General features: G+C 50.0%; 1 protein-coding gene across 1 annotated transcript; it reads right to left on the reverse strand.

Moving 5' to 3' along the window:
* Nucleotides 1–630: 630 nt before the first annotated feature.
* USP49 (ubiquitin specific peptidase 49) lies at nucleotides 631–11836 on the reverse strand (the record flags this gene model as incomplete). Its single annotated transcript, XM_032132744.1, is given in 27 exon segments — nucleotides 631–3404; nucleotides 4487–4527; nucleotides 4529–4697; nucleotides 5634–5742; nucleotides 7905–7911; nucleotides 7913–8002; nucleotides 8004–8074; nucleotides 8077–8110; nucleotides 10462–10530; nucleotides 10532–10576; nucleotides 10578–10646; nucleotides 10648–10866; nucleotides 10868–11059; nucleotides 11062–11163; nucleotides 11165–11203; nucleotides 11205–11234; nucleotides 11236–11256; nucleotides 11258–11311; nucleotides 11313–11384; nucleotides 11386–11421; nucleotides 11423–11437; nucleotides 11439–11588; nucleotides 11590–11634; nucleotides 11636–11683; nucleotides 11685–11744; nucleotides 11746–11799; nucleotides 11801–11836. Coding segments are annotated over 27 exon segments (2070 nt in total), but the record flags the coding sequence as incomplete, so codon positions are not given.
* Nucleotides 11837–11877: the final 41 nt, after the last annotated feature.

An 11877-nucleotide genomic window follows, 5' to 3' on the forward strand; every position in this document is an offset into this window, starting at 1 on the left:
ATGCTGTTTTCAAAGCTGGTGTTGGAACCTCCTGTAAGGAAACTGAAATTGCCTTTGAAGTCGGGATAATGGCAGTTATGCAGACACAGTTTCTGCGGGAAAAGGGGATTAATTAGGACGTTTCAGGCCCTTTAATCTCAGTTTTAATTTGCTCCCACTAATCCCCCCCCAGCCGTGGGTCAGGCTGGGGCCAGGCCATGCCATGGATCCAGGAGGTGATTTGGAGGTGTTGGGAACAAACCTGGCTGCAAGAAAAGCTGGTGAGGAGCCAGCTGGACAGAGCCAGGAATAGCCAGGAATGATGGAATATCCCGAGCTGGAAGGGACCCACAAGGATCATCCCTCAGGAGGAGCCCAGTGAGTTCTCCTCCTCCTCCTCCTCCTCTCCATCTGAACAAGCCAAGTGCCCTCACCCCCGCTCCTCAAGGCCCTTCATTTGTAGCCCTTAATTAATTAATTGGATTCTCTTGTCACTTGCTGCCACCTGGGAATGTCCTTGAGGAGGATACTCAGGCCTGGCACCCTCAGTGACATAAGGAAGTGAACTTGGAGCAGAAATCTGAGGCTGTTCTGACTTAAAACCGCTGAAAAAACGCAGAGAAATCTGATTTAGAACGGCTGAAAAAACTCCAGAAAAATGGGAGTTTGTGGAATCCACCCCAAACTCCAGGCCTGGCTCTTCTATCCCAAGGAATCACATCCTTCCTGTTTGCCAGGGGATTCCACAATGAGGGAAAACTCCTCTCCTGCCCAACATCTCCCTGCCAGGAGCCCTGGAATTTAGGCTGGGATTAACTTTGTTTTTTCTTTTTTTTTAAGTGCTGCAGATCAGCTTTAGCTCTGCCTCACTGAGTTCTCCACAGGCAGCAGAATCCTGCCATCCTGCATGGAAAAGCAGCTTTGTAAGGAAAGGTTTTACTGGGAATTCATCCTCGTTCCCTCCCCGGATGGAAAGCTGGGGCTCGAGTTTGGGAGCAGCCTAAAGGCACCCCAGAAATCAATCAAGAATCATTAACTGGATGTGGAATTCATGCGGATTTTTGATGATTTAAATTCAGGAATTGAGAGGGTTTTAGGATGCCCCAGGATCCAGCTGCAATAAATGGAGCAGTGTTGGGGTGACAGACACAAAAATCCATGGAAGTGCTGCTCAGGAAGCTGCCAGGCTCACAGGGAATCCTGCAAACACATTCACTCCATGTACAGTTAGTGATTATAATTGATTTTTGGGGGTGCCCAGGATTATGAATTGATTTTTGGGGGTTTTTTCCCCCATTTCTAAACCAGGAATTAACATCAGGGTTGGACAGAAATGATTCCCATCCTAAAAAACCCCACTGGAATTTTTCCTCCTTGATCTGACAGATTTTCCAGGCCAGGCAAGGCTTGGATGTTGTAAAAAAACCCCTAAAAATCCAAATTTAATTCACCTTTGAGGCAGTAAATTCCGAGACATTCGTAAGGAATCCTGCCAAGATCCTGCTGCATTTAGGGAACCAAACCCAAACCTTTTTATCAGCACTGTTGCAAACAAAAAAATAGGAGAATATGACCCCAAAATGATATTTAATTGTTAAAAAAGACATTTCTTTTAGGCTCAGAAGGCAGCATCTTGGTGGGAATATGGGAAATGGGAATTTTTAGGGGGACAGGAGGTTCAAAATCCCAGAAAAGAGTGGGATTTGGGAGCCTTTCCCCCACAACAACCAAGGTTGGCAGCTTGTGTTTATCTGACAGGACAAAGGGAGGAAAAAAGGGAGGAGGAGAAAAACTTTGAGAACTTCCCTGCCTGGAAATGGAACTTTTTTTTTTTTTTTTTTTTCCTTTTTTTTTAAAACCCTCCTATTTTAGGTTATTTCACCTGTAACCACTTAAAAAAATAACCCAGATGAACAGACATCAGGTCTAATATTCAGATTAAAACGTGAAACGTGAACAGCCAAGCCCCAAAACTACAAAAAACCACACCTGAGGTGCAACTGTAGGCTGAGAAGTGACTCTGGATAGTCCACTAAGTGCTCTGTGATTCCACAGAATTCCAAAATCAGGCTGATTTCAGAGACAAACTTTGTTTTTTTTTGTTTTGTTGTTGTTGTTGTTGGGGGGTTTTTTGTAGCCTCTGCAACTCCACGTGGAATTATTTGGGATTTCACTACATTCCTTCCCCCTTGGGTGCCCTGCAAGGAATAGAGACCTCAAAGGATCTGGGCACCACCCTTGTGACCACCACAATTAAGTGACATTTTTCACTGCTTTTTCACCCCAAAAGCAGTGACAGAACCCCCCCCTCACTGTGCCATTCCCACCACCCCCATTCCCCTGAGGAAAACCAACCACGTTTGTACAAAAAAGCAGGAATTTGCCTCCCCAATTCCAACTTCTGCTCCCACAGCTTTCCCAAACTCTTCCCAATCCTGGTGATGCCAGCAGAAACCTGGGCACAGGCTTTGGTTTGGCTGCCACACAGAGATGGCACACAAGGACATTCCTGGGTTTTTTTTTTTTTTGTGTGTGTGTGTTAAAACACATTTTTGTGTGTTAAAACACATTTTTGGGGTGTTAAAACACATTTTCTCCAGAGCAGAACTGCATTAAAATCCCATTTGGAGGGAATTCAGCTGCCAGCTGAGTTCAGCCCACAGGAAGAAACCCCGGAGTGTGGCACAGCCCCAGCACCACTGACACACAGAGCTGCTGGCAAAGCTTCTCCCAGGGCACAGAAATCGGTGTCAGGGGGGCAGCAGAGGGAAGGATTGAGGAGAATGGAAACCTTTCTCCAGCAGGAAGAGCTCTGGGAGCAGCCAGCTCCTTCCCAGGGACTGGGATTCACCTGGCAAGGCTGGCCACTCGAGGTCGAGGAGGGTACTGTACCTGCTCCTCTTGGAGTTGGATCGGGATTTTTAGGGATTGAAGGGTGTTGGAGGCAGGTGGATTCTCCTGTTTCTCTGCTTGTGCTCATTCCTCTTTGACAGGGGATGAATGAAAAGCATCAAACTTCCTAATTTCGTGGTGGTTTTTTTTTGGGGGGGGAGCCAACAAGACACTTGAAAGCCAAGATTCTGCCAACAACCAGAACCAGCTCCAGAGGCTTTCCCAGACAAACATCCTGCTCTGAGCCCATTCCTGCAGCCAGTGGGTTTTCCCCACCAACAGGGGGTAGATGAACACCCAATGGTTCCCAAAAGAAGCTGGGAGTGTCCCCCCCTCCCCATCATGGGAATGTCAGTCTTCTGTCCTTGTCACTGGTTTTGGGTGGCACCTGAGCTTGGAGTTGTTTTTCTGAGATTTCTGCTTTGTCCTGCACTGTTCTCTGAGTGTAGAAGAGGATGTAGGCCTGGGTCTTGCACACCTCCTCCACGCTACATACATTCAGTTTGGAGTCATTGCAGTTGCACCCAAAAACCCTGGGAAAACAAAAGGAAAAAGAGGCTCTTAGCTGAGGCAGGATCCCTTTGGATTTTGGAACTGCTCACAGGAAACATCCACAGGAGACAAAGGCACCTCTGGCTTTTCCTCTAACCTGGAAAATGTTTTTTATATATATATATATTTTTTTTTTTCTGGTGCTTAGAAATAGCAAATTTTCATTTAATCAGCCCAAAAAGCTCAATTAGGCAGACAAAAAAAATTCCCTGGGGCCAGGCAATTTGTCCCTGCTCGTGCAGCCAGGAGGCCAGAGTCAATCCCGATCCAGCTGCTGGGATCTCACAGCCAGCCCCCTGCGGATGTTATTCATGAATAGTTCCTGTCCAGCCTCAAAACACTTTCTGTTCATCTCCTCATCCCAAGGATCCTGGAGCAGCTCCACAGAGTGCCTCTGCCTGGCAGAATGGAGCATTCATGCTGTTCCCAGCCAGCAGGAAAAGGCTCCCCAACAACCCCCACCCACACCCAAAGAAAAAAACCAGAAACGACACAAAAATATTAAAAAACAGCAATACACTGAGGAGGGGGAGGGTGGAGACAAAACTACTCAAGGGCAGGGAGGGATTCCAAGTGATGCCTTAGGTTTTGAACTTTTGATATTTTTCCAGGAGCTTCCTGCAGCCTGTTCACTGCTGGGCACACATAACAAAGCCTCTCCGGCCCGCTCTCCCAGGACACCCAGACCATCCTAGGCCCAAAAATACAAACCAAAAGCCCTCTAAAGTGGGGGCAAGCTTGGGGAAATGACCTCATTAAGTGAAGCTTTAATTGGAGAATTGATGCTGCTATGCAAATGAACCAAACCTATAAAAGGGTGACCTATAAAAGGGTGAAGAACTCGTGACCTGGAGTCCACCTCGGGGTCCACCTCGAGGTCCATCTCGGCAGTAGCCTCAGGCTCCCCACGGGGTACCTTTGAAGGCCTTTCAAATAAATACCTACCCCTTTATTCCCTTATTCTTGTCTAATCTCTGTTTTTAGGTAGCCCTCATCAAGGCATCACAAGGAATCCTGAGGGAGGGAAGAGGAGGTGGGTTGGGATTTCCCCGTCCCAGCACACGCACCTCCCTCCGTGTTGTAGCAATAGGCTGTGTAGTGTCCCTGAGCCAAACCCCTTCCCGTGATGCATCACCACAGCCGAGAGGTCATAGACAAAGGTCTCTGTGGCAAGGGAGGACAGAGAGTCCCTGCAGCAGTAAGGTTCCATGTTTAATACCTGCTCAAAGAGGACATGGACCCCGATCTTCTCGCGGTGATTGCGCTCAGACCACCTGCGAACACAAAGAGCACGCTCGGCATCTGCTCGGGGCCCTGGGTGGCACTAAATCCTGGGTTTTCAGCCCAAAATCCCCTGCAGCCACCCCTCACACAGAGCTCCTGCTGCTGTTCGGGGTGCTGGTTGTACATGGGGTCTCCTGACTTTGAGGGGTTTTGTTTTAGGTGGGATCTCCTGATAAATTTTTTTTGGTTTAGATGGGATCTCCCTGTGCCATTGATGATTCTTGGTTTAGGTCAGGTCTCCTTCTGTCACTGATGACTTTTATTTGAGGTGGGGTCTCTGCTATTGGTGATTTTTATTTGAGGTGGGGTCTCCTTCTATTGATGATTTCTATTTGAGGTGGGGTCTCCTGCTATTGGTGCATTTTTATTTGAGGTGGGGTCTTCTCCTGCTATTGATGATTTTTATTTTAGGTGGGGTCTCCTGCTATTGGTGATTTTTATTTTAGGTGAGGTCTCCTTCTGCCATTGATAATTTTTTGTTCTAGTCGGGATACTGTAGAGCCAGATTTCTCCTGTGACCACCTTTAAAATGCTCATTTCTACCAATAAAACCCCCCCATATCCAGCCTAACCACTTTAGAAACTTGTTTTAATATTTTGAGCTTTTTCTGCTTTTTATTCAGCAGGTAAACACCCAATATTGGCATTTAACCCTCGGTCTCCCACCTTCAACAAATCTTTCACTCAACTTACTGACTTCTCCTCCCAAGCCACCTGAAAACTCGAGTAAAACTCAAGGAAATTAAGGATTAATATGCACAAAATCTTAAATTGTGGCAGAAAACACCCTGCAAACAGGCAGCATGAGGGGGGTTCACAAAGCTGATGGCTCAGAAGTTACACAGCTGCCTTTGGCAGGAATTGAGGGAAGTTAAAGGCCCACTTTTGGTCACTTTTTCCCCAAAAATCAGGGCCCAGTGGCTCACCTGAAGCGTTTAAGGTGCAGCCGGAGGACCTGAGGTAGTCTGTAGATCAGCAACTGCTTTTTAGCTTCGCTCAGAACAAGAGGTTTAGGAGAAGACTTTCGCCGTTTGCCTGCCAAAAAAAAACCAACCAACCCCAAAACCCCCAAGGCAAAGATTATTAGGATCCAATTCATTCCCAAAGACAAAAACCAGCACAGGGTGAACTCTTTTATTCCAGCACGGGGATGGCCACAGGAATAACCATTTCTGAATCCCCTCCAGAGAGCAGGAACTTCTGGGGGATCAAAACTCTCCCTTTCTCCTCAGCACACAAACATTTGTCACCTGTGAGCTGTTCCTGCTGGAAAAACACCAGGAATACTGAGCCAGAGCTCAGGCCAAAGATAATCCTGGGCTGCAGCAGTTCCAGCAGGTGAATTCCAGCACACAAATATTCGATGTTTTATTCTCTCTGCTGCTTTGAGCTTCTCACAGAAGCTTTAGTAGCAGGTTCCAGCAGCTCGAGAGGATTAAAAGAAGGCACAAAAATGCAACAGCAAAGCTGGAAAAGAGGGAGAATTCCTCCCTCCTCTTCCCAGGAAAGACAGGTGGCTGCCAGAGCTCCCAGTCAGGACTGTAGCCTGTTAATTGGATTTGTGCCCCTCAGTGCAGCCCCAGCTCAGAGCAGATGGGGGCTGCTCCTGCAGCAGGTCTGCCACGCAGTGCCCCAACTGCTCCTGGCACTTGGGCCTTTTTCCCTGACTTTTTCCAGCTGGAAAACGCTCCCTCAGCCATTTAGAATTCCTCAGCATTCACAATCCCCTTAAAAGCCATTTAATTCTGAAGTAGCCATTAAAATTCATTTCTTTTTTTTTTTCCCCCTCCCAAAGAAATCAAAGCAAACCGAGTTAAGATGAAGCTGAACTCGCACAATTTGTGGATCAGGATTGATTCCAGGCATATCTGGCTCTGTTCCAAGCACATCTAGTCAGGGATTATTTCCCAACACTCTGGGAAGATGTTTGGTAACAGATTTGCCATTTGATGGAGAACAGATCCCTGCAATATTTGCTGCTCCAGCTGCTCGGTTGCCACTCAAACCATGGGCATTTTCCTCCTGAGGGAATCAACATTTGCCATAAAAACCTGCATGGGGAAGTATTCCAATTCCAAGGAATTTCAATCCTGTGTGAGGATATAAAGGGATTTTCAGGGATAAAAGGACTTTTCACTCCGAGCTGCTGCAGGAAAAGGAGGAATCACCTTCTGGCTGAGCACAGCAAACACCTCCCAGGGTGATGGTAACACATTCCCAGGGTATTCCCAGCTCTGTGTTTCCAGAGAAAATGCCCATGAGAGTTCAAACTCCCACCTGGCACCTTGGGAACTCTGATTTCTGCTCAGGGATTCACTGAAGAACAGGCAGCACAGAGGTGATGTGTGAGAAAAGCCTTTCCCTGCCACGCAAGAGATGAGCAAAGTCTCCTTCTTTTGCCTTGACATCCAAAAAATTCTCACCCCCAGAATTTTTGAAGTCCTCTCCAACACAAGGGAGAGCAACTCTGAACATGCTCGGGTTAAACCTGTGGGGAATTGTGCTAGCTGGGTGGCAGAGGTGAGAGAATGTGGCAGATGGAAAAAATGACATGTGCAGGGGCAAAAAAATGGCCCAGCAGAGGCAAAAATGACAAGGCAGGGGCAAAAAATGACATTTCAGACTGAAAAATGATATGTGCAGAGCCAAAAAGTGACATTTCAGATCGAAAAATGTCACGGCACAGCCAACAAAAATGACATTTCAGATCAGAAAATGACACAGCACAGCCAAAAAATGGCCCATCAGAGCCCAAAAAATGACAAGGCAGGGGCAAAAAATGACATTTCAAACACCGAAAAATGACACGGCACAGCCAAAAAAATGGCCCATCAGATGCAAAAAATGACACGGCGCAGAGCCAAAAAATGACATTTCAGACCGAAAATAACACGGCACAGCCAAAAAATGGCCCAATCAGACGCAAAAAATGACATGGCAGAGGCCAAAAAAAAAATGACAGTTTCAGACCGAAAAATAACACGGCACAGCCAAAAAATGGCCCATCAGAGCCAAAAAAATTGCCACATCAGAACCCAAACCGGAGCCCAAAGGTGCCGAAGCCCACGAACAGGAGGAACCCAACCAGCAGCAGCAGGCAGGAAAAGGAGATTTCCCCACCACTTGCAGGCCCCAATCCGTGTCTCCAGGCACGCAGGAGGTGCTCCCTGGCAGGGCACAGGCCCAGACCCACTCACTGTTGCACCTGGTCACAGGCGTAGATCCTCCCCTCCAGGGCCTCGGTCTCGGTGAATTTGGCCAGCATCTCGGTCAGCATGCACTCAGCCTGCTGCACTTGGGACAAGCCCCTTCTCCAGGGAGTGGTAGCGCTCCGGGAATTCCAGGGAAAGGTCCCAGAAGGGCTCCACGTGTTGGATTTGTAGTTGCACGTCCTGCAGGTGACCTGCGGGGGGAGGACAGGGACACGCAGCTGATGGAGCTGGGACAGAGGGAGGTGGGGCTCAAAAAAAAAGCAGAGCAGCTCCACAGGCAAAGATCTGGAAATACTTTTTTATGTCCAGTCTGAAATGATTTCAATTCCTTTCTCGTTTTTTCAACAGAAAATCCTTCACTGTTATGGGATTTATTTCCTTCCTCAGACAAACAGAAGAAAACACCAGCTCACAGATGGGCAAAGGCACCTGGGATCTGGTTTCTGCTACAAAAAGTCAGCGTTTTTCATCCAACCTTCCTTCCACAGTCTCTTTTCTTTCCCTGAATATTCAGAGTGTCCAATTCCCTTTAATGATTTGTCTGCTATGTAAAAATTATTCATGGAAGGAGCCCGAAAGGACCAATTTTAGGTGTGCTGGTTTTCTTATGTCACCCCAGTGCATCGTAAATAGCAGCAGGAAAAGTTTTCATGGAATTACTGAGGTTGGAAAAGCCCTCCAGGGTCATCAACCTGTGCCCGATCCCCACCCTGAGCACTCAGTGCCACATCCAGGTGGCACCTCCAGGGATGGGCCACTCCAAACCTCCCTGGGCAGCCCTTTCCAACCCTTTCCATGAGGAAATTCCTGCTGAAATTCCAACCTGAGCTCCCCTGGCCCAGCCTGAGGCCGTTCCCTCTCCTCCTGTCCCTGTTCCCTGCGATAAGATCCCAAATCCCCCCCGGCTGCCCCCTCCTGCAGGAGCTGTGGAATGACAAGGCCCCTCCTGAGCCTCCTTTGCTCCAGGCTGAGCTCCCCCAAATCCCTCAGGACTTCTCCAGGCCCTCCCCAGCTCCCTCAGGATTTCTCCAGCCCCTTCCCAGCTCCCTCAGGATTTCTCCAGACCCTTCCCAGCTCCCTCAGGATTTCCTCAGACCCTTCCCAGCTCCCTCAGGATTTCTCCAGCCCCCTTCCCAGCTCCCTCAGGATTTCTCCAGGCCCTTCCCAGCTCCCTCAGGGTTTCCTCAGACCCTTCCCAGCTCCCTCAGGATTTCTCCAGGCCCTTCCCAGCTCCCTCAGGGCTCCTCCAGCCTCTCCAGTTAAACTCTGAGGCAAACACTGACCACAAGAGGAGCCAGCAGACAGGAAAGGAGCTCAGTGCACTAAAGGGGGTTTGAAACTCAACGCAGCACTTGCACACCAGGGTTCCAGGAGCACAATAAACAGCTCAGGAGTTATTTATAGCGGATTTCAGCAGCAGATAAATTCCACTGATTTGTATCTTCGCACCACAACAGGGTCTGACCCAAGCACAATGCACCAGCCAAGGGCTGAGAGACACAACTGAGCACAGAACGTGGAGGAGCCCAGGAGAAATTAAGAGTGGAAATGATTCAAACGAACCTGAGCTCTGCTCTCTGTGACAGCAGCCAGGGAACGGCTGGAGCTGTGCCAGGGGGATTTAGGTTGGATAATGGGAAAGGTTCTTCCCCCAGAGGGTGCTGGGCACTGCCCAGGGGGGAATTTTGGGGTGTCTGTGCAGGGCCAGGGGTTGGATTTGATCCCTGTGGGTCCCTTCCAGCTCAGGTTATTCTATAATTACATGAAGCACAACTTCAGACATCCTTTCCCTGAAAGCCAAAAGCTTTAAGTGGAAAAATCCACCTTTTAAATCTCTCCAACATGCACCAAGTCCTAAGGAATGCTGAGCTCAGTGGCTCAGGAAGGGTGACAGAAATTGTCCTGACAACACACAGAGAGCACAGTTCGTGTCTGATCTGGCAAACCACCAGTTCTGCTCCCGTTTCATGTCTCCTGGAAAGCAAAGGGAGCTGGGACTTTCAAAATGCCCTGGGGGATTTTGGGACTCTGGGGCTCTTCCTTGTGGGGAATGACACATTTCCAACAAGGAACAGCACAGGAAAAAGAGACCAAACAGCACCACAGGCGCTTTCACCTCCCCACACAACCTCTGTTAAGAACATTCAGTGTCTTTTGTGCTGGCAAAAAAAAAAAATTGTCACACAAGAGCTTGTCCTTTAAGCACCAGAGGTGCCTCATCATGTTGTTCCCAGGCACAGAAACACCACCAGAAAGGGGCAAAAGGAATGCAAAGGCACCTTAAAACACATTCAAACCTTAAAACCAAGAGCTCAGGATTTCTGTACTTGTGCAGGTTTCATCCTCAAGTGGCAGAACTGGGGGTGAATTGTGGATAAATGCGACAAGGATGGAAATGATGGCACCTGCACAGCAACCCAAGGGGGTTTTTTTCTCGGGAATTGCTCCTAAGCCACTCCTTGATGGGATCCTCAACACACGGAGCCTTTGCTCCTCGTTGGGAACGGCTCCAACCGGTCCCCGTGGAAAAGCAATTCCATACCTGGCTCAGCAACTGCCCATGGAAAATGGTGTTGACCACCTTGAGGACCTGCTTGGTGAGCTTCCTCTGCGGAGGAAGGGATGAGGATCCTGCGCTTGGTCCCCTCGGACTCCAGCTTCCTGCTGGACCTTGTCCAGCAGCTCGCAAGAGGAATTCCTGAGCGTCCTGCGGTCGTAGCCGCGGAACGGCGGGGATCAGGCTCCACACGGAGTGCAGCATGGCAAAGGGGGACACCAGGGCCCACTTGCCAGACCACATCACTCTGAAGAGGGTGTGCAGCTCGTGGCACAGGGAGATGTGCTTCGAGCTCGGCTCCTTGGGCTGGATCAGTTCTAAACTCCGGCTTATGGAGGAGCCCCCGTTTAAGCCAGCTGGCGAGCTCTGCGTGCCAGACGATCCCACCTTTGTCAGGCTTCCCTGGCTCGTTTGCAGCAGCGCCATCTTGCCAGTTTGCCAGGCATCCTGCCCTCCCGTTCACAGTTTTAGCTAAAAGTTCTTCCGTTTCACAGAGATCAAGAGTCAAGAAACATTCTCGGAACTTCTGGAGGTGGCTGAGCACCTGCAGGATGGAGTTCATGTAACAAGTGTTGCCCATGGTTCCCTCAGCCCCGTCACCCCGGGCGTCATCAGGGGGCTGCCTGCCGGATTGAGTAGAACTGCTTCAATCTGCTGCCTCTGCACCTGCCTTGAGGTAGGGGAAGCCGGTGCCCACCTCCCTGAATTTCCTTGGGATCAAGCTCTCACCTGTGCACGTGGGACAGCAGCCTGGCGCCTCTTCCTCGGCGGGGTGTTCGCTCAGCTCCTCCAGGAGCCGCCTCTTCACCTCCTGCCGCCGCCGCCGAGCCGCTTCCCTTCTTCTTCTCCAGCTCCTCCAGCTGTTTTTTTTCCTTTAATTTCAGCTGCCCCCGGGAGCTCTTGTGGAATCCAGGTGCGCAGCGCCCTCGCCAGCAGGGCCTGGCGCACGGTGCCACAGCGCCCGTGAGCATCTGGGACTGGGCCCTGAGGGCTCCTCCTCCACACATCCTCTGCCAAGCGCCATGGAGCGGCAGCGTCCTCCCGCTCCTCTGCCCCTTGATGGCCGACAGGGAGCTCCTCAGCAGCTTCAGGTCCCCCTCGGGGTTGTCGTTTCAGGACGTAATCCTGGCAGAGGTAACAGAAGACGTAGAGGTCGTCGCACTTCCATGGCCAAGGGGTGCCGGGTCTCCTGGAAGTGCCTCAGGGCGGTGCTCCTCGATGTAGCGGCCGCAGGCCACGTGCGAGCACTTGAGGCAGGCCCAGAGCGAACTCGGTGGTGTGGCAGTCCACGCAGTGCCACTTCTGCGGGTTCAGGATCGAGTGGGTCCTGGGCGAGTCGTAGCCGCCCCACATGTTTGCAATCTATCCATGTCTCACAGCAGGAGTCGCTGCTCTGACCTG

This window comes from Corvus moneduloides, chromosome 24 (genome assembly GCF_009650955.1).
Source record: "Corvus moneduloides isolate bCorMon1 chromosome 24, bCorMon1.pri, whole genome shotgun sequence".
Lineage (NCBI taxonomy): Eukaryota > Metazoa > Chordata > Aves > Passeriformes > Corvidae > Corvus > Corvus moneduloides.